This window comes from Spermophilus citellus, assembly GCF_964194105.1.
Source record: "Spermophilus citellus genome assembly, chromosome: 6".
NCBI lineage: Eukaryota > Metazoa > Chordata > Mammalia > Rodentia > Sciuridae > Spermophilus > Spermophilus citellus.
In genome coordinates this window covers 28,063,446-28,085,969 of record NC_138187.1, presented here as the reverse complement: position 1 = coordinate 28,085,969, position 22,524 = coordinate 28,063,446, and the positions used below count along the sequence as shown (strand labels likewise).

The following is a 22,524-nucleotide window of genomic DNA, read 5'->3' as shown; positions in this document are numbered from 1 at the left end:
AAAAAGACTCATAACCGCTTGTAATGTGAAGGGAGGGAGACTGTGGAGAAAGGAGGCTGGGGGAAGTTGCACCTTGAACATGTGCTCAGAAGGCTGGCCTCCACAGGGGCAAGCATGTGTTAGACAAAGTAATCAGATTCCTCATTATTTAAATAGTGGTTTTCATGTACAACCAGAGATATGAAAAATTGTGCTCTATATGTGTAATATGAATTGTAATGCTTTCTGTTGTCATATGTAACAAATTAAAATTAAAAAAAGACACACATAGATAGTGGTTCTCAAAGTGTGGTCCAGGAGTACCAGGCATGCACATTCTTAAACTCCATCCTTGACCTGCTACTGGGAAACTTAGAGGTGAGGCCCAGCAATCTGTATTTTAACAAACTCCCTAGTTGATTCTGTTGCACAGTAAAGTTTAAGAACCTCTGGCTGAGTATAATTCGGCAGCAGATCACTTACCTAGCTTGTATGAGATCCTGGCTTCCATCCTCAGTACCAGAAAATAAAGCAAAACCTCTGATTGGAACTAATCCGAGGCCCAGCTACACGTTATTCACAGCTGAAAGCTTCTATTAGAGTTCTTGACCTTGGATGAATGTTGGAAGCACTTTCAAAACTGCCAGTGTCTAAGCATCACACCTGGGATTCTGATCTGAGTCGTTCAGGCTGGATCAGGGCATGAAGATTTTTTTGAAGCACCCCAAGTTATTCGATCACACAGGTAAGTTTGAGAAGCAGCTGGCAGGGACACAGAAGGCAAATGCTAGAGTAGATGGAAAGGTGATGTTTTATGGACCAGGGGATGGCTGACAGGAAAAGGCTTAGTCAACTGGCCAGGCCTCAGGAAGAGGTAGCACAGGGCAGTGGGATGTGGGAAAGGGTTGAAGATATCTGCTTCAAGCCCACACAAGTTTGGGTGATGGCTCCTGTCCCAAGAACAGAGAGGACCAGCTCAAGTCACTACAAATTCAAGGGAGCTGGAGAACATCTGGAAGGAGGTGTCAGGGCGGCCCATGTGGTTGTATATAGCTCTAGGGAGAAGCAGAGATAGACATGGAGGAGGAGGTCCTTAGCAGAGAGGCTGAAGGGGCTTCCCCCAGAGCAAGGCCCAGCATTTGCCCCAGAGCAAGAGGAAAAGGGAGCCAGGGCAGGACAGGCTGAGGAAGAGACAGCAGAAACCCAGAAGGCACTGTCAGGGAGAAAGAGCCATCTGGAGAGAGAACGGTTCAAGAAAGCCAAGGGCCCAGAGGAAGCCAGAAGCGCACCTGGATTTTTCAAACAGAGACTCAGTCGGAAATGAGCTCAGTGGGAGCAGAGTGGAGGCAGAGTCCAGCTGGGGGGTTCTAGGAGGAGGGGGAGCCTAAATTGGGCAGGGTCCGATGGACATGTGGGAGAGGAGGGGAGACAGCCAACGAGTGTAAGCACACTTTCAAGGGAAGAAGCCATCTTGAGCAGGATCGAGGGTATGTCTTATGGAGAATGTCCTGGAAGGACGCAGCAGCAAAGAGCGCCAGAAGCTGGGCACACCCACCACCCCCACAGCAGAGTGGCCGAAGCCACCTCTGGAGCAGCGTTGAGTGGCTCACAAACCATTCCACCTAGGGCAAGTGGCTTAACCCTTCTGTGCCTCAGTTTCCCAGCTCTAAAATGCAGATAATAATATTGTTATAACTTACATAGTGTTACATACCAGGTACCATTGTAGATGCTTTGTATATTTTACTCATTTTTCTAAGAGATGGGGTCCTAGTCTACTGCCCAGGTTGCCCTGGAGCCCCTGGGCTCAAGCAGTCCTCCTGCCTCAGCCTCCAGTGCAGCTGAGGTTCCAGGCATGCATGGCCATACCCAGCTTAGATTTACTGGGAAATCCTCACAACCCACCAGTAAGGATGAAATGAGTTAACACCCAAATCACTTAAAAGAATGCTCTGCACATAATAAATGCTAGAAATGTTCAACAATTATTGCTTTTGTTCTTTTTGATACTGAGATTGAACCCAGGGGTACTTTACCATGGAGCCACATCCCCAGCCCTTTTTGTATTTTATTTTGAGACAAGGTCTTTCCAAGTTACAGAGGATCTCACTAAGTTCCCAGGCTGGCCTTGAATTTGCACTCCTCCTGCCTCAGCCTCCTGGGATCACAGGTATGGCCACCATGGCCAAATTAGTGTTCTTTTTCAAATGAATGAGGGAAAGGGAAAGGCCACAGAAAGCTCTGTCTGCTATTTATATCTGAAAGTGTCTCCAGAAGTTCTGAGAAGATGTAAAAGGATCCCAACCTGCGGGCTTGGATGCCAACTGCAGGAGGAGGGATACAGCAATGAACAGAATCCACAGAGCCACCGCCCTGGCCTGGCCCCACCACAGTCCCTGGGGCAACGCTTGTTTTATGAATGAAGGAAGGAGAAGCATGGGGGCCTTAGCCTCCTCCTGCAACTCCACACCTGAAGTACCAGTTCCTTCTAGGGCATCCCAACCAAGTAGCTGTCCACCCTCTGCTTGTCCCCTCACACAGCAGGGTGGTCACTTCCACTCCTTGGTCCTGGCTCTGCTGTCTTCCAACTCCAAAGGCACGGAACCCATGGAGCCTTCTGCTGTCTACGGAGGAGGACTTCCAGGGGGTGGGTTTCCCTGCCTCTTCCCGTTCTCAGCTCAGCACCCAGGAGCTCCTGGAAAGAAGTTTCACCTCCACCCAAAACCTTCCAGCAGCTTCTAGTTCAGAGTAAAAGCTAAGATCATTTCACAATCCACATGGCCCTCTACAAAGGCACCTTCCACTGTCAGCAGAGGTGACACACGTTGACAGTCACGCCGCCATCCCACAGGCAAGCATTTTCTTCTTTTATTGATCAAGAATTATTTATAAAACCCACACGCACACAGCCACACTCACACAAGATGCCTGTCCTGCTATGGCTACCCCCGCCCTGGTCTCTCCTGGCACCAGGCCCCCCTGGCCTCACCCAAGGGAAGCCTCCTGCAGCCCTGAAGCTTGGCAGCAGGAGCAGAGGGAGACCCTCCTATCTGCCTCCCTGCTCAGGAACTGAGGCTGGTGGCCCCTGTGGAGGAGTAGGCAGAAGTGACAGGGAAAGAGGGCTGTCCTCCTCCTTCTCTGAGCTGGTCCCCAGTGTCACAGCTGCCTTGGGGTCATCTGGTGGCTGAACCTTCCCTATCCCCATTTTGCTGAATGGAAATAGAAATCCAGAGATGGGGCTGCGAGTGGCCCAGAATCACATCAGTGGTACAGCAGGGACAGGGACACGCCTCCTCTTGGCCTCTAGGAGGTGGGAGACCTGGGTCCCGTTCAACCCTCAGGGAAGGAGCCAGTCAGAGCCTGGGACAGGAGGAGAGTGCCCAGCAAGTTGTCACTGGAGCTCAGCGTCATCTGCCAGGACTATAGTGGTCTGCCGACAGGACCCTCTGTGACTGCCCTCGTGGCTTGCTCGGGCACACGGCTGGGATCAGTTAGAATGCTGGTTGAAGCGCTCAGCTGGCGCAGGGAGTTCAGGACAGCTGAGGAGAGACAGAGACACCTCCCTGTAGTTACCCTGGTGGCTGGAGGATCATCCAGGGGGCCTGGTGGAAGGGCCCCAAACCCTAGTCTGTGTTGAAGGGAGGTTGGAGCAGGGCCTGAGTAGAGTGGAACCCCCTCCCCTGAGGCCTGACACTTCCGTGAGTGGGCAGGTGGGGGCTCACGCACTTGGCCGGAGGGCAGGCAGGGAGCAATACTGGTCCAGCCAGGCCAGCGATGTCTGGCGGAGGCTGTGCAAACTTGACGTGGACACCATCCCATTGAAGGACTCGAAGAGAGGACGGATGAGGATGCTGAACTGGGCCCGGGTCAAGGAGCAGGCCTGTGGTCCACATGATGTCCCCACCACCTCACATGGAGCCTTGACATCTGACCCAAACCAGGGGAAAGAAGAACCCGGAACTGTCTAACCTTGACCCCAAGGACTCCTGCTGTGCCTCCTCCCATCCTGCCAATGGTGGTCCAGCTCTCTGGCTCTTCCACAGCCCTTGCTCATGCTGGACTGTCCAGTATCCCTGGGCTCCCTGCCCTGGCTCAGTCAAGACCTTGACCCTGTGGCTTCTATGTCTTCTCAGGTGTCACACCACCCACTTTGGGTTCTTAAGGACACCCCAGCGCTTCCTGAAAGCCGGGCTTTGGCTGCTCTTGCCCAGGGCTCCTTCCTCAGTCTCCCTTTTAGCTCCACCTCCAGGCCATCCTGCTGGCCAAAGGCCTGAAAGCAGGGGGCATAACCACAGCCCCTTCCCTGGGCCCAAGTAGCCCTCCGTTGCAGCTGTCCCTGCTCCTCCAGGCCGCTGGTCTAAGTGAGGATACTACCCAGAACTTCCAGTTCTGCAGTGTTCGGGTCCGGACGTAGTCGTCGAACATGTCTCGCATCTGGTCAAAGCGCTGGTGTGTGATGGGCACCCCGGTGGCGGGCAGCTGCTGCTGGCACAGGCTAGGGGCGTGGAGCGGTGAGGGGCTGGGGGTTCAGTGGCCACACGTCCCCCTTACCCCGGCCACTCGCCCAGCCCCTGCCTACCTGATGGCGGCGTTGAGCTCCTCGATCTCGTCCCGCAGCTGCTGGGCCTCCTCCAGCATGGCCGCCCTCTCCTGCTGCAGCATGAGGATGTACTCGGCTGTCTTCTGCAGCGTGGTTGCTTTGCTCACCTGTGGGTGCCACCAGTGTGGGCCTCCGTGCTGGAGGCGGTCCTACCAGAGTGTCTGGAGGACCTGGGATCTGGTCTTGCTGGGGGAGCCGCCCAGGAAGGGGCCCTGTGGCTAGGGGCTCACCTTGAGGCTGGGCTGGGCACTCAGTGTGCCCACGAGCCCGTGCAGGGTGTCGAACCCCAACTTGATATTGAAGCGACGCTTTTGCTCCGCAGATATGTGCGTGATGCGACGGTTCTCAGTCTTGGGGAGCAAACAGAGGAGTGAGCCTAGGAAGGAGCCTGGGAGGGGCTGGGGTAGCAAACCAGTCTCAGGCTGGGGATGGTGCCCACCTTGTTATTGTCAGGACGGCCCCGGCAGAGGATGGGCTGAGGGGGGGAGACGCTGACACTCAGCGCCCCTGGGGCTGGTATGGAGTTGAGCTCCCCTGACCTCCGCCGTTGGCTGCCTGTGTCAGAGACAGACCCACAGACAGAACAACACACAGGGGAGAGGGTCCCGTTGCCTTGTTCCTCTCATCCTGGCCCCAGACACAGTTCTCCTTTATCCTTCTTCTCCCTCCACCCCCTGTATTCCCCAATCCCTGCAACCCTCTTTACCGCCAGGTGCTGGAGGTGACAGCCGCTCTGCTTTGGGGACAATCAGGGGCCTGGGAGGGGCCAATGTGGTCGGGGCTGGAGGTGGTCGGGGTGGTGTAGGGACCGGGTTTGGAGGAAAGAAGGCACAGGGGAACTCGGAGATGGTCTCCTGCTGGATGGAGAAGGGCAGAGAGTGGGGTAGAGTCTCTGGGCTCCCCGCAACTCCCAGTGCCCGCCATCTTACCGGAGACCCTGGGGCCCGCAGGAGGGCGCTGGGTGCCAGCGGTGGTTCCAGGGCTTGCTCAGGCTTGGCTGTGCACAGGCAGGACCGTGAGGGCTGCTGGGGCTGGCCCAAGCCCACGGTGGCTCAAGACCCCCCTCCTGCAAGCCCACCCCTTTCACATACAGCCCACCTGCTAAGCCCACCCTGGAAGGAACTCGCCCTGGGCTCTCCCAGCCCCCACCCCAAGGTCTCCCCCTCATCCCCACCCCCTCCCTCCAGGCCCTGCCCCTCCATCTCACCTCTCCTGAGCAGCTGAGTGAGGCAGGGGTTGTTGCTTCTGGCAGTGGCAGGGGCCAAGGTGGGGCCACAGGCCTTCCCTCCCCTGGAGGATGGGGTGGGGGGCTTGCCTCGGGGCTGCACACCCTGAGGCACTGCGAAGTGAGGGCCCAAGGCTGGCTCTGGGTACCCCGAGGACAGATGGTCTAAGGGGAAGGCCGCAGGGGCAGGGCCTGGGGCAGGCTGCACGGGTGGGAAGGCTGTGGGAGCTGGCAGTAGGGATGCTCCTGGGGCAGGGGGGACTGCAGCGAAGGGAAACCTGGCAGAGAAGAGGGGCTCCTCCTGCAGCAAGGCAGGGGGCGAAGCCAGGGGCGGGAAGGAGGGCGGGGCGCAGGGCTCCAGGCCTGGCACCTTGGCAGGGGGAGGGTACTGGAGGAGAGGTGGTGGGGCAGGAGGGGGCGGGAGCTTGGGCTTGGGGTCTTCAGGATGGAGGAAGTCAGAGCTCAGGAAGGCACTGGGGTCCAAGGAGCCAGGGCAGCTGTTCCGAGCCTAGTTGGGGAGACAGACACTAAGAGCAGGGGACAGGGCTCCCTGCAGCCAACCCAAGCAGCCTCCTGCTCTGGTTGAGCTGTGGCCAGGGCCACATGGGAGAAATGATCCCTGCCTTTAAAAACAACCCCCACCCCACACACAGAAATTATAATCTAATGGGAAAAATGAGTAGACTACATTTATGTACAAATTAGGCAAGATCATCAGTCTCCCTGCCCACCCATGCATCTGCCAAATAGTTTATCCATTCATCTACTAACTTAACCACCAACCCATCTGGTAACCAACCCACTAATCCATTGTTTGTCCATCCATCCACTTGCTCATCCACCAATCCATCCATCCATCCATCCATCCATCCATCCATCCACCTATTTCTTCTGTCATCTCTGAGCTACTTCATCTCCCTATCTCAACAGCAGCCTCCTAGGGATGGAGTCATGGCTAATACCCCAGCCACCCATATTTCCTTTACTCACCCACCAGCCCATCTGTAATCCACCCAGCCATCCACTCGCCATTTGCATTTTCACCAGCCATTTATTCCCTCACCAGCCCATTTATCAATCTGTGGTGTCTTTGAACCCACCCACCAGCCCACCCATCCAACCAACCGCTTATCTACCTGTTCTCACCCACCCATGCGCCATCATTGACAATGCAGTTGTCCACTCACCAGTACACCCATCCATTCACACACTCATTCTCTCTCTTGTTCACTCATTGGACAAACATTGACTGAGTGGTGCCCTGTGCCTGGGCTGTGCGAGGTACCAAGATGCAGAGGTGAGCAAAAACTAGCCCTTCCAGGGGGGAGCTCCTGGCAGAGGAGACAGACCCCTCAGTGACCAACTAGGATAGCGCCTCAAAGTCTGAGATTGGAGGGAAAAGCCTTCTCACACAGAAACAGGAGCGTGACCTCTGAACCAAGATGGTAGACTCACTGTTTCCTACATATCTGTGAACTTCCTGCCTCCATGCTTTGGTTCCCGCTGTTCCTCCCACCTGGCTTGCCCTCTCTCAGTCTCCTCTGTCCACACCTGAGGCTCACAAAGACTCAGAACTCCCTGCTCTCTTCCAGAAAGCTCTCCAGAGCAGCCCAGCCCCAGGTGCTGCCCTGCTGTGTGGTTCTCATGCCCTGGGCCTTCCCCCACCTATACCAGTCCAGTTGTGCTGCTACATAGCCCTCCCAGAGTCTCTCTGGATTGGCCAGCTCAAGACCTGGATTTCAGCTTGGACACGGGCAGGGCCACAGCCAGAGCCAGCTCTCACCTGCAGGCGGTTGTGTCCCGGGAGGTGGGTCATGATGGAGGGGGCTGGGGGTGGCTCCGGGCCGAGGATCCCACTGCTGAAGAGAGAGTCAGCCACGGGGCTGAAGCTGGGGGGCTCTGAGAAGTTTGAAGATGTGGGTATCTGTGGGGGTCTGTAGTTTGTGAAGAAATCTGCAATTTGGACACACAGGGTGGCAGGGTTAGGGCTCAGGCTAGCCGAGGTGGGGTGGGCGCTGGAGGGGGAGAGGGGCTTCCACAGGAGGTTGTGAAACCAGGAGTTTCTGTCTCGCTTGGGGGAAGCAGACAGAGTCTGGGGCGGGACAGGCCCAAGTGGATAGAGCAGGGGTTGGGGAGTGAGTGAGCAGGGACCCAGGGTCCCCCAGAGAGCCCCCACTAGGCCCAGGAGAGTCCCTTCCCCACCCCATCCCCTTGTCTGCTCCCCTTACAAACTCTGCTGGAGGTCTGGAAAGGGTGGCATAGACAAGGGCCAAAAGGGCAAAGGGTGGGGTGCCGGGAGGAGCTCCCGGGTAGCAGGAGTTAGGGGTGAGCTAGGGGTGAGCTGGTCAGGAGGTCTGTGGGTCAGGGAAGGTCAGGTTTCTTGGAAAGCCAACAGGTGGGGCTGCAAGAGCAGAGCCCAGGAGGAGGAGGCAGGGTGTGACGGGGTGACAGGGCCCAAAGTGTGGTCTCAGCCTGGGCTGAGGAGCAGGGGGCGCTGAGAAGCCTGGAGGGGCTGGGGAGGCAGGCAGCCGGATTGTTTGGGGCGCGGGTTGTGTAAGTCCTGGGCTATTCTGGTTTTGGGAAGCAGCTGCCTGTGGCCTGACCACATCCCGGGCCTGGGCGCCACCCGCCCACCCGCTCCCTTCCGGGCACCTTTCTCTGACCCTGACTGGCCTGCGGTCTGTACCAGCTCTCAGGACTTCTTGGGCTGCCAGACCTGACCCCGCCATGGCAGCTCCCTTTAGGCCTGGGATGGACCCTGTCCACTCTTTCCCTTCAGGGTCCCTGGCTAAGGGAGCTGGTCCGGCCTCTTTCCCAGGAGCCCCCTCTCAGGAGATCAGATGCAGAACCTACAGGAGTCATGTGTGTGTGTGTGTGTGTGTGTGTGTGTGTGTCTGTGTGTCTGTGTGTCTGTGTGTCTGTCTGTCTTAGGTGATTCTGCTTTGCCAGAAGGCATAGAACCTAGGGGTCAGCATCAGTCTGTGGCCATGTCTGAGCCCTGACTCCCTGTGGACCTGCCCTGAGGCAGCAGGCTCAGCAGTGTTACTACTCTCTGCCCACATCTGTCTTCTCAGCATCTGGTTAGAAGGCAGCTTCCTCACGATGCCCCCTTTCAGGGAGGAACTGGATGGCCCAGGTGGTGGTCACTGATCCTCCACCCCAGCTCCCCAGGGACCATGGGCCTCATCACTAGGCCACTTGAGGCCCAGGGCTTTAGAACCAGCTCACACAGAGCCTCCCACCCACTGCGCCCACGGAGGCTCGGGCATGGGGTGGCGAGCCCCGTGCATTCCTGAGGCACAGTCTCCCTCTTACTCGAGGCTTTCCATGCCTCTTCCCACCCTGGCTTGAGAGAAGCCACTTCCCAGCCCTGACCTCTCATGGAGCCCATCCCTCCCTCACCTCTGTTCCCCTCCCTGGCCTGCCCTCCTTTCCTGGAGCCCCGTCCTCTAGCTACCTCCTGTGCCCTGCCCTCGCCTAGTCTCCAGTCTCCGTGGAGTTCTGTACCCTCCCTGGGTTGTAGTCCAGCCTTCCAGGGAGGGGCTCCTGGGGACAACTGGAGTATGAGCCCGAGAGCCCCCATGCTCCCTGCCCTCCGGGTGCAGAGACTTGAGAGAGCCACACTACCCCTGCTCGGCATGACCCACAATTGCCCCCACCCAGCTGCTACCTTGGACTGAGAGAAGCCGGTGCCCAGCCCCAGTCTGTCTGGGTCTCACTGGGAGCCTCGAGGGACCCAGCTGGGCTCCTACCTGTGGTGGGTGCTTGGGTACCCAGGCAGGGCTGCTGCCCTCCCAGGCTGGTCTGCTCCCAGGGCACTTCCATCCACTTCTGCCCCTGGCAGCCCCCACCCAGCCCAGGGCTGGGGCAGGGGTGGGGGTGGTTCCTCATTCCCTAATCCCCGCCCCATAGGCCTCCTCCTCTTGAGTGACAGGCCCACGACCCTGTGGGGAAGGAGTTGGGGGTCACTGAAATTAAGCCTCTATCCCAGGGACCCTCCCTCTTTCCCCTGGCCTTGAGTGAGACAGCCTGAGCTTTGATGTTTGTCTATCCCCCAAAATGGCTTTGGGAGCTCCTAAATGCATGCATATAGGGAGCAGTCTGCAAGATCTATAGCTCAGTGAAGAGAACAATGTGAGGAAGAATCTGCTGTGAAAACAGAACCAGAAATTGTCCACATTGGCTTATACGGACCTATCTCTATCTCTGGAAGGACACCAGGGCCAGGTGCAGTGGCACACACCTATAATCCCATGCAGGGGACCGAGGTGGGAGGATTGCAGGTTTGAGGACAGCCTCAGAAATTTAGAAAGGCCCTAAGAAACTTAGCAAGATCCTGTCAAAAACTGCTGGGCAAGTAGGTCAGTTCTTGAGTTCAATCTCCTGTACCAAATTTTTTAAAAAAGGATGCTAAGACATGATGACTTCATGGCCCTGGGTCAGGAGAGGAAGCAGGGAAACTACTTTCCAAAATGCTTTGCAAGGTCTGATGGTTGGAATTTTCCTAAAAATACTACAGGAGGAGGAAGGGGAGAGTGGCCAGGTGAAACAGTGGCCGAGAGCTGGCAGGTCAGGATGGAGGCCATGTGGGGTTTGTTGACCGACTCTCTCTCTACTTGTGTATGTTTGACATGTTCTTTAATAAATACTTTTTAAAAGCATTATATAAATAATAAACAGACCCAAAAAATCAAGGTCCCTTTCCCCTCCGAGAAAGTCTGGCATGCATTGCTTTCCTGAGAGCCCCTGGAGCCTGCAGCTTCAAAGTCCCTGCTCTCCTGGTCCTGAATTTCATCTGGCCTTGTGCTAATGACAGGCCACACTAGCTGTATCCCAAAGCTGAACAAAGGAGGGTCAGAAAGATGCTTCAGAAATGACCCAGACCATCTGCCCTCCCAGAGGGGCCTTGCACTGGCCTGGGGTCTCAGGGTCAACCCTAAGGCTTTCCTTGCACTGACCCTGCCCATCTGCCTCACCTAGGGGAGGGGTCTGCCCCACCTGAGATCTCCATGAAGTCATCCAGGCTGGGCTGCAGAGGTGTCAGGTCTGGCTGGATCATGTCAGCATTGCCGACGTAGGCTGGAGGGGCAGAGAGACATCAGGAGCGGTGGAGGGGCAGGAGCGCCTGCACCCCTTCCCCTGGCCATCCTGCCACCCTCCCCTGCCTCCTGCCTGGACACAGGCCCTCAGCGCCTGCATCCCTTCCCCTGGCCATCCTGCCGCCCTCCCCTGCCTCCTGCCTGGACGCAGGCCCTCACCGTCCTCGGGGGGCAGCTGCAGGGGTGAGGGGCTGGGCTGTGTCATGGTGAAGAGTGTATCCGAGATGTCGGACAAAAAGCAGTCCAGGTCCAGCAGCTGCCGCCCACCGGTCTCCTCCTCGGGGCCCCCCAGCAGCACGGGCACCACGCTGGAGAAGAGCTGCTCGCACCATCGCTCTGGCGGCGGCCACCCACCTTCCGCCTAGCGAGATGGAGCGGTCACTGACAGCCAAGCAAGTCACCCCTTGCTTGGGGATGAAGTGGCCCCCGGCCGACGGCCTCTCTGAGATACACCACTTCACCTTCCCTGGGCACCAGGTTTGCCTCCTGGAAGGCCAAGGTCAACTCATCACTCTCCAACAACTTCCTCCAGGAGTCAGACCAGGATGGCCAACACCCTTATCAGAAAAGATAAGGGTCTCTTCCTGCGATCTCTGTTTTTCCCGGCCTGAACCACTTGCACCCCCCTCACAACCCACCCTCACCCCCAGATCTGCCCTGGCTAGCCGGGTGGAAGCAGGCAGATCCCAGTCCCCACTGGTCTCCCAAGCACCTACCTGCTTGGGGGCCAAGAGATCCCCTTCTCTGCTGGACTTTCGGAGCTGCAGGGACACAGAGATGGACGCTGGATCCCTTGCCTCCTCACCTTAGTTCCCCCGTTCCCAACCCCATCAATGGGATCCCAATGTTTCTCCCAGGGGCTCCCCAGGCTGCAGCCACCCAGAGTACGCAGTCTGCGAGGAGACCATGTGGCCACACGGTGGCGCTGTCAGCCTGGGTCTGAATGAAGGGAGCAGGGGTGGGGGAGCCCCTCCAGGGCTATCCAAGAGTCTGTGGCCAGCAACCGCAGGAGAAAGTCCTGGGGCCATCCCTGGGTCCCTCACTGACCCGCTTCTTGTAGTAGATGCGCCACTTGTGGTACTCGCGCATCACCACCTCGATGCGCCGCTTCCAGTAATTCCCCTCCAGGACGACAGCCTGGGGAGGGTCAGGGGACAGGGCTCAGTGGGAAGGGTGACATCGTGACATCGGCACCCTGCCGCCAAGTTCCCAACTCTCATCCAAACCCTGCCAGCCGTTCCCACCCAGCGCGAAGAAGGGGGGAGGGCTTTAAAAAAAAAATTGGTACAAGAGATTGGGTAGGTGGGTAGGTGGGTGGCGGCCATCAGCCTCAGCTACCTCCGGTTTCCGGTGCTCGTCAGCCTCTGGCCCCTGCAGGGGTGTCACGAAGCCACAGACTGGGCTCTTCCTCCGCTCCACATCTGAGAGAAGGGGGCCAGGTGAGGGGCACTAAGCTCCCTCATCCCCCCATGGGGATGGAGGGCAGGACAAACTGGGCCTCAAGTGATACCCTATGAAATTCTGCCTGGACTTTGAGACTGGAGTAAGCGCTGCCTCCAGGAAGTCTTCCTGCTTGCCCTGGCCCTCTGGGATCTTCTTTGCCCTCTTTGGGAGCTTGGTAGGGGCACGGGCAAGGTTTGCTGAATAGATTGTGAGGCCACAAGTCACAGGCAGGGTCCCCTGTCTCTGGCTCCTTGGTATGCACACTCCCACCTCAGAAAACCAGCCCTGGCCCACTTTCTCCCTGCCACCTCCCTGAGCCCTTGTCCAGCAACCTCCACACCTCTCTGTCTCCAATCCTGACCTCTCCCAGGTCCTTTCCCTCTGGCTCAGAAGCACATTCTAGCCCCTTCCTATTTTTTGGTACTAGGGGTTGAACCCAGGGGCGCTTAACCACTGACCATGTCCCCAGCACTTTTAAAATATTTTGTTTAGAGACCGGGTCTCCCTGAGTTGCTTAGGGCCTCACTAAGTTGCTGAGGCTGGTCTTGAATTCTTGATCCTCCTTCCTCAGCCTCCCAAGCTGCTGGGATTATAGGCATGTGCCACTGCACCCAGCTCCCAGCTAATTCTCTGTCTTTGCATCCCTTTGCTTTGCTCTCGAGCTCTGAAATTGTCACTTGTCCCTCCACTTCCACACCTCGCTCTCATCTCCACCTCCTGAAACTCAGCATCTGCCCCACACCACTGGATCCGTCCCCCCAGACCTCAGTATGTACTGCCCACCTCCTTGAGGAGCCCCCCTCTGCTCTCCTGCCCCCTCACCTCTGGGCACTGTCTCCTCTACGGTGCCACCCCAGCCTCTCTCACTGCCCCTTCCAGCTCCAGCTCCATATCCCAGCTGCCTAGGGACCCTCAATAAGATGTCCCAAAACTTGCCACAAAAGTTCCCCACCAACTCCCAGCATTCCAGTCTAATTCGTGGACAGACCACATCAGTTCCACAGGACCTGTGACATTTCTTCCACCGTCCCTCCCCTCCCTCTCCTCTCTCTCAGTCATGCCCTGGTCTCAACTGGACTTCCCCAACTCTGGGGCCCACCTGCTTCTCCCCCTTCCCATCTCCTTCGTAAGCCCCACCTCGGAGGCACACAGCCCACGGTCTACCAGGAATGCCCATTCCTCCTCTGCCCACCCGTTGGGGCAGCCCCTCCTTCCCCAAGTCCCCATGGCCATGTCTTCCCATGCTCCACCCTGCCTGTCAACCCTGTGCAGGTTTGCCTCCCCTGGGACAGGGTGGCACCCAGCAGGCCTTTGTTAGAAGGAATTGGGCTGGGACGTAGCTCAGTGGTAGAGCTCTGGCCTAGCATGCCTTGGGTCCACCCCAGCACTACAAAAATAAAACAAACCAAACAAAGCAAAGGTGACCCTTGCAAAGACGACGATCACCAACTCCTCAAGAGGGGCCAGTTCATGAGGATCTATCTTGCCTCAGCCAATTTTCTCTGGGACAAACATGGACAGGGAAGTTGGGGACTGCTGGAGTGTGACATTCATTAGGACTTTTGGCACCATTTACAAAGTCCTGCCCTCAAGGATATTCTGCATAGTGGACGCTCATTGGACTGGAGGAAGGGCTTGGTCCTGGCTCCTGAACCTGGCTTGGACAGGAAACAGGGACCTTGGGTGCATAGACTCCCAGGGGCTTAGAGCAAGGAAGGCTTTGAAGAGTATCTGTCCCGAGTTCCCAAATGAGAACATGACCAGCAGGAAAGGTTATGTATGTCCAGGGCCCCAGAGAATCAGGGTTGAGTGGCCTCTCCTGCCTAGCCCGGAGACCCTGTGCTCTGGACAGAAGGGCTGTGACAGTGTGGCTTCCTGGGGCTGGGGAAGGCTTTGTTTGGTAAGTTTGTTCCTTTGCACCTTTGCTGGGACAGATGCTGGGACAGGGATACATGGTTGAATCAGGGCGCTCTCAGCTCCATGGAGAGATAAGGAAGTAAACAAACACAGCACAGATAGTGCAAGTGGAAAGTCCTTCTCGCCTGCCCAGGAGAGGTGCAAAGTGCCCTGGGAGCTCCGAGGAAACCAAGAGGCTCTTCAAGCATGGGAGAGCGAGTGGCGGGGCAGAAAGGAGGGACCCCGGAGGTCAGGAGGCTGCTGAGGGGCAGCAGGGCCTCCCCTACTGGGGACTAAGGCGAGCCGCTGGGGCGGGTGAGCCAGGCAGCCCTCCACCCCTCTGCAGCCCACCTTCAAACCTTTGGTTTTGGAGGAAGAGGGGGTTCCTGACACATGCTGCCACCATGATCCAATAATAATGATCAAACCCAGCTACTCATATCCAGGGAGTCCCTCTGAGTACAGGCTCCTGCGGAGGTACAGACAGCCTCAATCACACAGCAAACTGGTATGTGGGACCTGTCATTACACCCATTTTTCAGATGAGCAAGTTTTGGATCTGGAAGGTTGGCGATTTCCCTGTGGCCACACACACAGGCAGGACCTGCTGGGACTTGGTTCAAATCCAGCTCTGTGCCATGCAGAACCTGGGGTCCCTCTGGCAACTTGTACCATAGCTGGAGATCAGGATCTGTCTGGGTGAGGACCCCAGGGATGGGGGCATCATGACTCAGTGGTCATCAGAAACTTCTGCAGAGTAAATGGTTTGTGCCTCATTCAGCTTTGGGAGTAAGGGGGACCTTGGGTGGGGAGACACTGACTCCCCTTGGCTTATCAGCTTCCTGGTTTGATCATTTTGGCTGGGACCTGTCATGCAAGTTCTCAGAAATGGCAGAGACCCAGAGAAAGCATCCAAAAGGCCTGGATCTCCTGCTTTCCTGCACAGCCTGGCCGCCCCCTGTGCTGGGCGACCTGCATGTGCTCAGAGAGTGGGAGTGGGGGGCAGGGTGCTGCGCAGCTGCCAGCTGTCTTTAAGCTCCGTGAACCTGAACATGTCTCTGCCTTTCTGAGCCTCAGTGGCTCATCCACAGAATGGGCACCATCATACCCCTCACTCAGAGTTGCTGGAAAGCCCTGACTAAGAGGCTCTATGAAGGTGCCTGGCACAGAGATGAAGGAAAGCCAGAAAATGACACTCCCTCTGCTTGGAGGGGATCCACATGCCAGTGTACAGAAAACGGCATGTGTCCCTCCTGGGCTGTGTGTTCCCAGCTCAGAGCTGCCTTTGATCTTGCAGCAGGACCTAACTGAGCTGGACAGGTCCTGACACTCAGCTGACTGATCCCATCCTCAGCCTATGCTGCCCTGCTGCACAGGGGACTGTCCCTAAATGGATAAACGTGACCTCTTCAGGTATATAATTTAATTCCAGGCACCTTCATATCTATTGTCTCCACGTCGACCATGAAAGGTAGGGTTGGTGCTCTTATTTTATAGATAAACAGGTTCAGAGAGGTTAAGCCTGTTTCCTGAAGTTACACAACCAGCAAGGGGCAGAGACAGGGTGAGAACTCTAAGGCCAGGGTCACTTCCACCACCCTATATGGCTTCTCTGGGTCCCATCTACCAAATACCTGCTGGGTATTCAGTAAGGACTTCAATAAAGCTGGTGGAGACCCCTGCAAGACCTTCCTCCGTTTCCCCATTCATAAAGTGATGCAGTTGGCCGAGAGGATGTTTAATACCCTTCTTTAGCCTGGCATTCAAGGCACCTGACTCTACTAGTGGGATCCAGAATGGGCCTTGAACTTGACCCATAATCTTAGCCTATCTTAGTGCTTCCAAGGGGTGCCCTCTGGCTTCACAGTGGTCAGCACCCTCTGGGACACATTCCCCAGCACCCTCTGGGAGTCAGAAGTTCAGACATCCCAGTCAGGGGGAGCTCCCCAAAACGCCACAGCGCTCTGCCAGAGCTGGCTCTGAGGGCCCCCGGGGGCTTTCCCTGTGGAGCCCTCTGGCTGGGGACAGGCCACTCCATGGTGCCCACTCACACTGGATATACCAGGCTCTCCAGATGGCGTTGTTGAGGCGGATCTTGTCTCGGCAGAGCAACTTGAGGCCTTTGAAGTTCTTCCACTTGGGAGACACCAGCTTGCCGCTGTCGGGGGAGAGGATGGGTCAGGGTGGGGTGGGGATGGAAAAGGTGGGGGACTCCTGTAGGAACTGGCTCCACCCTCTTCCCATGCACTAGGCATGTGTGGCTGGCTCTCCTAGCCCTGCATCTAACCTTAAAGACTGGGCTCTATGCCCTGTTCCCCGCAGACACCAGCCTGTCATCCAGGCTGACCCTTGCTTATCAGCATGGTGATAAGAACAACTGCATCCTCCTGGATGGCCTCACAGGCATCTGTCTTGTGGACCAGCTGGGGAGGGTCGCCCAATTCTTTTCCTCTTCCTTCTTTTCTTTTTTTTGCAGGAATTGAGCCCAGGGCTTTGCACATTCTAGGCAAGTGCTTTGACACCGAGCTACATTTCCAGCCCTTTTTATTTTTTATTTTCAGGCAGGATCTCTCTAAGTTTCAGAGATTGGCCTCAAACTTAAGATCCTCCTGCCTCAGCCTCCTGAGTACTTGGGACTACAGGCATGAGTCATGATGCCTTGATGCCTGCCACATTTGTGTTTTCTTTTCTTTCTTTTTTTTTTTTTTTTTTTTTTTTTTTGTACTGGGGATTGAACCCAGGGACTCTTAACCACTGAGCCACATCCTCAGCCCTTTTTATTATTAATTTAGAGACAGGGTCTCACTAAGTTGCTGAGGCTGGCTTTGAACTTGTGATCCTCCTGCCTCAGCCTCCCAAGCCGCTGGGATTACAGGCGTGCACCATGGTGCCCATTTCTTATTTAACAAGAGAAAGAGATGACCCCAAGGGACAGGAAAGGAAAGGGGAATGCCTAAGTTCATACAGCAAAGACTTTCTTGGTCTCACTGGCCCCTTTGGACCAGGAGAGGCCAAGGGCATGAGGACAGTGTGCCAGGATGGCGAGGAAGACTCTTCCCAAGGGGCAGCCTCAGAGCAGCCAGGAGCGCTTCTCACTGCCCTTTAGGTGCCCATCTCCAGCCCCGGGTTGGCAATGTGTACTGAGCTGGATGGTGTGCCCTTCTTAGGGCCACAAGGGCCCACAGGAAGTATATAGAAGACAGGGCATTTTAACTCTGAGCCTAACACCAGTTAGTGGTCCACTAAGTCTGCAGGGCGAAGGGCTCTATGCAGTTGATGGTTTGACTCAGGGTCCTGCTGGACACAGGCCAAGTCTATCACCACCAGCAAGCTGACCCAGGAGGTCAAGATGCTCTGGGACACTAGACCCTGTGGGGTCTACAAGCCAGGTGTGCATACACGTCCCTCTGGCTCACCTTCTGCAACCCCTGCTCAGATGGGGAGACCCCAAGCCTTGCAGAAGGCCAGGCAGCTCTTTCCAGGGGCCCCTCCATCCTCCTGGGGGTGACAGGTGGCAGTCTGACCCCTCAGCTCTTCTCTCTATGGCACCTTGGGTGCATGCATCATTGGGTCTCCTCTCCTCTCTGGTCTCCAAGCTCCTGTGTTTGCTTTGGGGTAATGATGGCTGCTGGGGGGGAGGAGACTGTCAACCCAGAGTATAACAGGCCTCATTACCCAAATAAAGTATATAGCCAGTGCCCTAGCCTGATGGCTGGCCCCCTCTGTCCTGCAGTTGGATAAACACCATCTGTCCAGTAAGAAGACATGGCTAGGGGTGGGGGGACTCTGCCCCCTCCTGGGCCAGCTTGTTTTGTCCACCCAGGTGGGGGAACTCCTGAGTTTGTTACCCCTGCCCATATCCCAGCAACCTCCCAGCCCCGCGTGATCACCCAGTGCCTGCCCTCCACCATCTCCCTGCTGAGGTGTGTGGCCCAAGCAACATCCAAGCCTAGGAGGAAAGCATTTGGTTGGTTGGATGTGAGGGGTGGGACCCAGCCTGGTGCAAAAACCCTGGGACAAGGTTCAAGAGCTTCTTGTGACCAATGGGAAGCTCAGAATCTCAGGGATGGGATGGGAAGAGCCTTAGAACTTGGTTCAGCACCCCACCCCCAACATGGAGGAATTCCCTTGAAAGTAGCCCCAACAGGGGTCCTTTTTGCTGCCCCACCCTCCGGAGGCCACTCTTTCCCTAGCTACCCTGCTCTGACCATGAGCAAGTGCTTTCTTGGAGTCTCCACAACTTGCCTCCCTGGGGCTTCCACCCACGAAACCAGGGAACACAGGCTACTAGAAAAGTCCTCGCCCTGCCCACACTGCCCTGAGGAGGGTGAAAGGCAGCAGGCTGTTCTTCTCAAGTTGGCCTGTTTCTCCCACCACTTTCTGGACCCCCTGCCTGCCTGGCTGGTCCCTTTCCATCCAGCTGCTTCCCTGGGACACTCTGCTTCTGCAATTCTGGCTCCTCCAGGAGATCTCTGTAACTGCAGGTCAAACACTGTCCCAATCTGAGCTCCAGTTTTTTCCTATACCAAATGGGGAAACTGGAAGTCTCCTCTGCTGACCCACCCCCATCCTCGGTGCTCAGGCTGGCACCCAGGACAGGATAGGGAGATTTAACATTCTGTGCATTTGGTGGGAAAAAATCCAGCAGCTCTCTTCACCAGAATGCCCCCAACTGGGGTTATATCAGCCTCCAGCCAGCCTCTTAGGGGGCGATTTGGGGGGTGTTCTCTGCCCCTCACCTTACCAACCTTCCTTTTCGCCCACCCATAGTCTGGGCTGAGGGGCGGAGGTTACCCAGCTCACGTGGAGCTGTTGTGGTGTAAGGGGTGTGAAATGGGTGGGAAATGAGCGTGGGAAGAAGGGGGCGCATCCGATGTCCTAGGACCTCAGATGTTTTGTCCCGGGCAGACTCGTGATGTCCAAATGGGGGAGGGCAGAAAGGGACGGGAATTTGAACTTTCCACATCGGTCTAGCGCCCTGGATGATCAGGTTGCAACATGACCTGGGCCCGAGGCCAGAACTTGTGGGCCAAGGTTACTTTGCCTCCAGCCAATGGGGTCGCGCGGCTCGGTGGCCACCGGGTAGGCAAAACTCCTTGGCAATCCGCACCCCAGCTCCAGCTCCCTGTGGGGCGGCAGGTACCGGTCTGTAGCCAGCGCTTCTCTCAAGGGGAGGAGGCGCCGCGGAGGAAGAGGAATATTTGCACAGAGAAGAGATCAAGGCCGCCGATCCCCCTTTCTCCTCTACTGTTTTCGGTTGATAATTTATCCTGGCCCCTCCGCTGCAGAGAACTTTGCTCCAGGGCACTGAGCCAGGACCCCAGTTCGCGCCCTCCTCTGGGACACGGGTGTGGAGAGGGAACCGGGTGCGGCCTGCGCGTTCTGTGCTGCGCTAAGCAGGGATCCCAGACTGCTTTAGGCGCTCTGCTGCCCGCGGCCACCCGGGTCTGCAAGCCCTGGCCTCCCCCGAACCAGCCCCTGCGGCCTACAGCACCCCCTGCCGGTCCTCCCCGGGAACTTTTAAGGCTAGCTTCTCCGCACGCCCCGGCACCCTCCTCCCTCCACCCTTGACCTAGCAGATCGCGAAGTCGGGTCCCGGCAACTGGGGGAAGGCGGATGAGAGACTGGTTCAGTTTCAGTGGACGGTGCTAAGGAGTGGAACGACTTTGGGCACTGGGAGTACCAGTGCAGGAACAGAGGGGTCAATGGGCTGCTGGAAGGGCGTCCAGGGCCACATCTGATGGGGTGGGATGGCCCGGGTGAAGCGGTGGAGATGAGCCAGGCTGGCCTATAGTCCTGGGAGCGCGAGGGACGCCTGGCATTTCTCTGCGGGGAGAGGAGCCGCGACCTGGGAGAGAGGCCTGGTGGGGGCCTACCGAGGGCAAGCGGTCCGCGCTCGGGGAGGAGGTGACGTGGTGCGGAGTGTACGGGTCGGTCGGAAGCCAGTGGGCAGGGTCGCGGCTGAGAACACTCAGGGTTGGGGGAGTGGGAAGCCCAGGTTGTGGCCGGAGTCTCCCGGCGCAGCCGGGGACCAGGCTCGCGTGGGGTGCCCAGGGCCCCAGCACGCTGTCCCGCCACCGAGAGTCGAGGCCGTCGGGCTCCGGAGCCGCCCTCACCTGTAGGCCAGACTCAAGCACTCGAAGAGGCGGGTGAGTGTGGGGTCGATGCTGCGCGGCCCGAAGTCGGAAAGCCCGACCGGCCCCTCTTGGTCACGCCGCCGGGTCAGAGAGTCGCTGTGCGGCGACGACACCATGAAGTGCCCGCTGTGGATGACCTGCGAGCGGATCAGACCGCCCGCACTGCGACGGGGACTGGGGTCCTCCGAGTCTGTGTCCGAGTCCGAGTCCGCGCTGGGGTCGACCCGCGGGACCTGCAAGCCCGCGGTCAGACCTGACAGCGCCATGGCCGCTGCCGCTTGGCCAGCGCTCGGCAGAGCCACTTGAGCGCTCAAAGTGGCCGGCCCGGCCTTATTAACATAGCCCCGCCCTTTCTCACGATAGGCCGTTCGAGGGGGCGGAGCCTCTGAGCCCCGGGGGGGGGGAGGGGGAAGGGAGCGGACCGGGCGGGGCTTATATTGGCTCAATCGACGTCCCAGGTGTGAGTCCCGGGATCCCCTAGTTGAGGGGTCTGTCCCGACCTCCCCTCTGTCCCTCCCTTCTGATTTGACCACTTGGAGTCCTCATGGAACCGCCCCTACTTCTCCCAAAAGGGTTCTCAGGAAAGTCGATCGTCACACCTCGGTGCCTGGTTTCGTGCTTTCGGGTGGCTTCTCCCCCCACCTAACTACTGTCCATCTACCCGACCTCCCTGATCTCTTGGCTCCTGACCCCTCACGGCCCTCCAACAGCTGAGAGATTCACATCTATGATTGGCATTCTTCGGGGTTCCCTGGTTGTGAGTCCTGAGAGGCTCAGCAGGACCATTACCAGTGGTGGGTAAGGGGGAGCCTTGGCCACCGTCCCCTGGACATCCCCCAGGAAGCACTCAGCGCAGAAGCATCCCCTCCTCTCACTGACGCTGAGGTCCAGCTTTTGTTCCTGTGTCTGAGGATAGAAACCCGGTGGGAGCATTCACATCTGTCACCTTATTGGACCATGCGGGTGGGGGTAGGAAGTAGGACGTCCTTTTTCTCCCTTCCCTGTGGCTCCCAACTCAGGGGCCTTAGCTCAAGCAGAGACCCAAAATAATCCTTGCTCTGCCACTAATTCCATGAATGACCTTGGGCAAATCTGTCTCCCTGGTCACTCCACCTGTATAATGGGGACATTGAATTCAGCCATTTCTTAGGATCTGGCAACTTGACCCTTGCTTCAAAGTTCAAAGTCTTTGCTATCAGTGTCCCCGGCTCCCCCTCAGCATTCCTCCCTGGCTTCCTGTCCCCAGCAGTAAATCTCAGGGTTGTCCTCCTTCAGTTTCAGAGACTTTCCCCTGAGCTGGGTTTGAGTGGAGTGGAAGGATTATGGGTGAGTTCCCTCCCTTGCCCTTCCCCGGTCATTAACTGCTAATCAAGAGCCCTCTGCACTTCTTTTTACCCTTTGCAGGGCCTGATGACACCTTGGGAGGTCTCATACTGAAAAGACACGTTCTGCCTGTGAAATTCAAAACAGAACAATACCATAGTACACAATAAATGTGAGAATGTCCACAAATTCTGACATGTCACAGTTGGTTTAGGGTGGCCCTGCCCAGAATGCAGCACAGCTAGCCTGACTCCCCTCTCACTGCCTTTCCCATCTGACCCCTTCTACCCACGGCCTCTCAGAAAACAATTCTGGTTTACCGTCCATGGAGGTGCAAGACAAGCCCTGACTGGGGTGTGAAGAGCCGGCTGTTTCCAGTGGACCTTCTTGACACCATGTGTCTCCGCCTCCCAGCCTTGGCTCTCAGTATTCCTCCCCCACACTGCCTTCCCATCAGGATACATTCTTGAAGTACCACCTCCCACCTTTTCTGTGGGTTCTCCAGGTAAAAATCGAAGTCTCCCCCAACCCTTGTGCCAGTCCATTCAAGTCTAATTTCCTTCTGTTCTGCATTCACAGCGAGGGGTGCACGGGTTTCTCTTTCCCACTAGATGGCAAATTCCTTGGAAGCAAGAATCACATCCTGCTTCTCTCTATGGCCCATTTTCCCAAATGCACACGGGTATTTGTTGAATGAATGAGTGTAAACTGCAGCTGTCTGCTAGGTGTGCTTTGTCCGTCCATCCATCCATCCATCCATCCATCCATTTATCCTTCTCTCTTTTTTGCGAAGGGGTTAAGTGGGGATTGAACCTTGGGGTG

At 56.9% G+C, this 22,524-nt stretch overlaps 1 protein-coding gene across 3 annotated transcripts; it reads right to left on the bottom strand.

Annotated features, from left to right (window-relative positions):
- Positions 1-2,822: 2,822 nt before the first annotated feature.
- Positions 2,823-20,707, bottom strand: MLXIPL (MLX interacting protein like). 3 transcript variants are annotated; one of them, XM_081299293.1, is made up of 17 exons: positions 20,359-20,707; positions 16,294-16,400; positions 12,242-12,324; positions 11,951-12,040; positions 11,620-11,664; positions 11,063-11,264; positions 10,803-10,883; positions 7,588-7,757; positions 5,787-6,312; positions 5,509-5,576; positions 5,286-5,433; positions 5,019-5,134; positions 4,810-4,929; positions 4,559-4,686; positions 4,351-4,474; positions 3,706-3,835; positions 2,823-3,518 (listed from the first exon to the last, which is right to left on the bottom strand). In XM_081299293.1, exons 1-17 carry the CDS (start codon positions 20,643-20,645, stop codon positions 3,400-3,402), a joined length of 2,544 nt encoding a protein of 847 aa, XP_081155419.1. In that variant the 5' UTR covers positions 20,646-20,707; the 3' UTR covers positions 2,823-3,399. The 3 variants fall into 3 exon arrangements, with proteins under 3 accessions (XP_081155419.1, XP_081155418.1, XP_081155417.1); XM_081299292.1 differs by having other exon boundaries at positions 5,286-5,436; positions 20,359-20,706; XM_081299291.1 differs by having other exon boundaries at positions 5,286-5,576; positions 20,359-20,705.
- Between the last annotated feature and the right edge of the window lie 1,817 nt (positions 20,708-22,524).

Bases quoted from the DNA above. Each gene is read 5' to 3' on its own strand.
- MLXIPL (XM_081299291.1), bottom strand. From the start codon at position 20,645: ATGGCGCTGTCAGGTCTGACCGCGGGCTTGCAGGTCCCGCGGGTCGAC. The intron at 10,884-11,062 runs GTGAGGGCCTGC...CTGCCCCTCCAG, and splicing joins GCAGCTGCCCCCCGAGGACG to CCTACGTCGGCAATGCTGAC. The intron at 4,930-5,018 runs GTGGGCACCATC...TTGCTCCCCAAG, and splicing joins GCCGTCCTGACAATAACAAG to ACTGAGAACCGTCGCATCAC.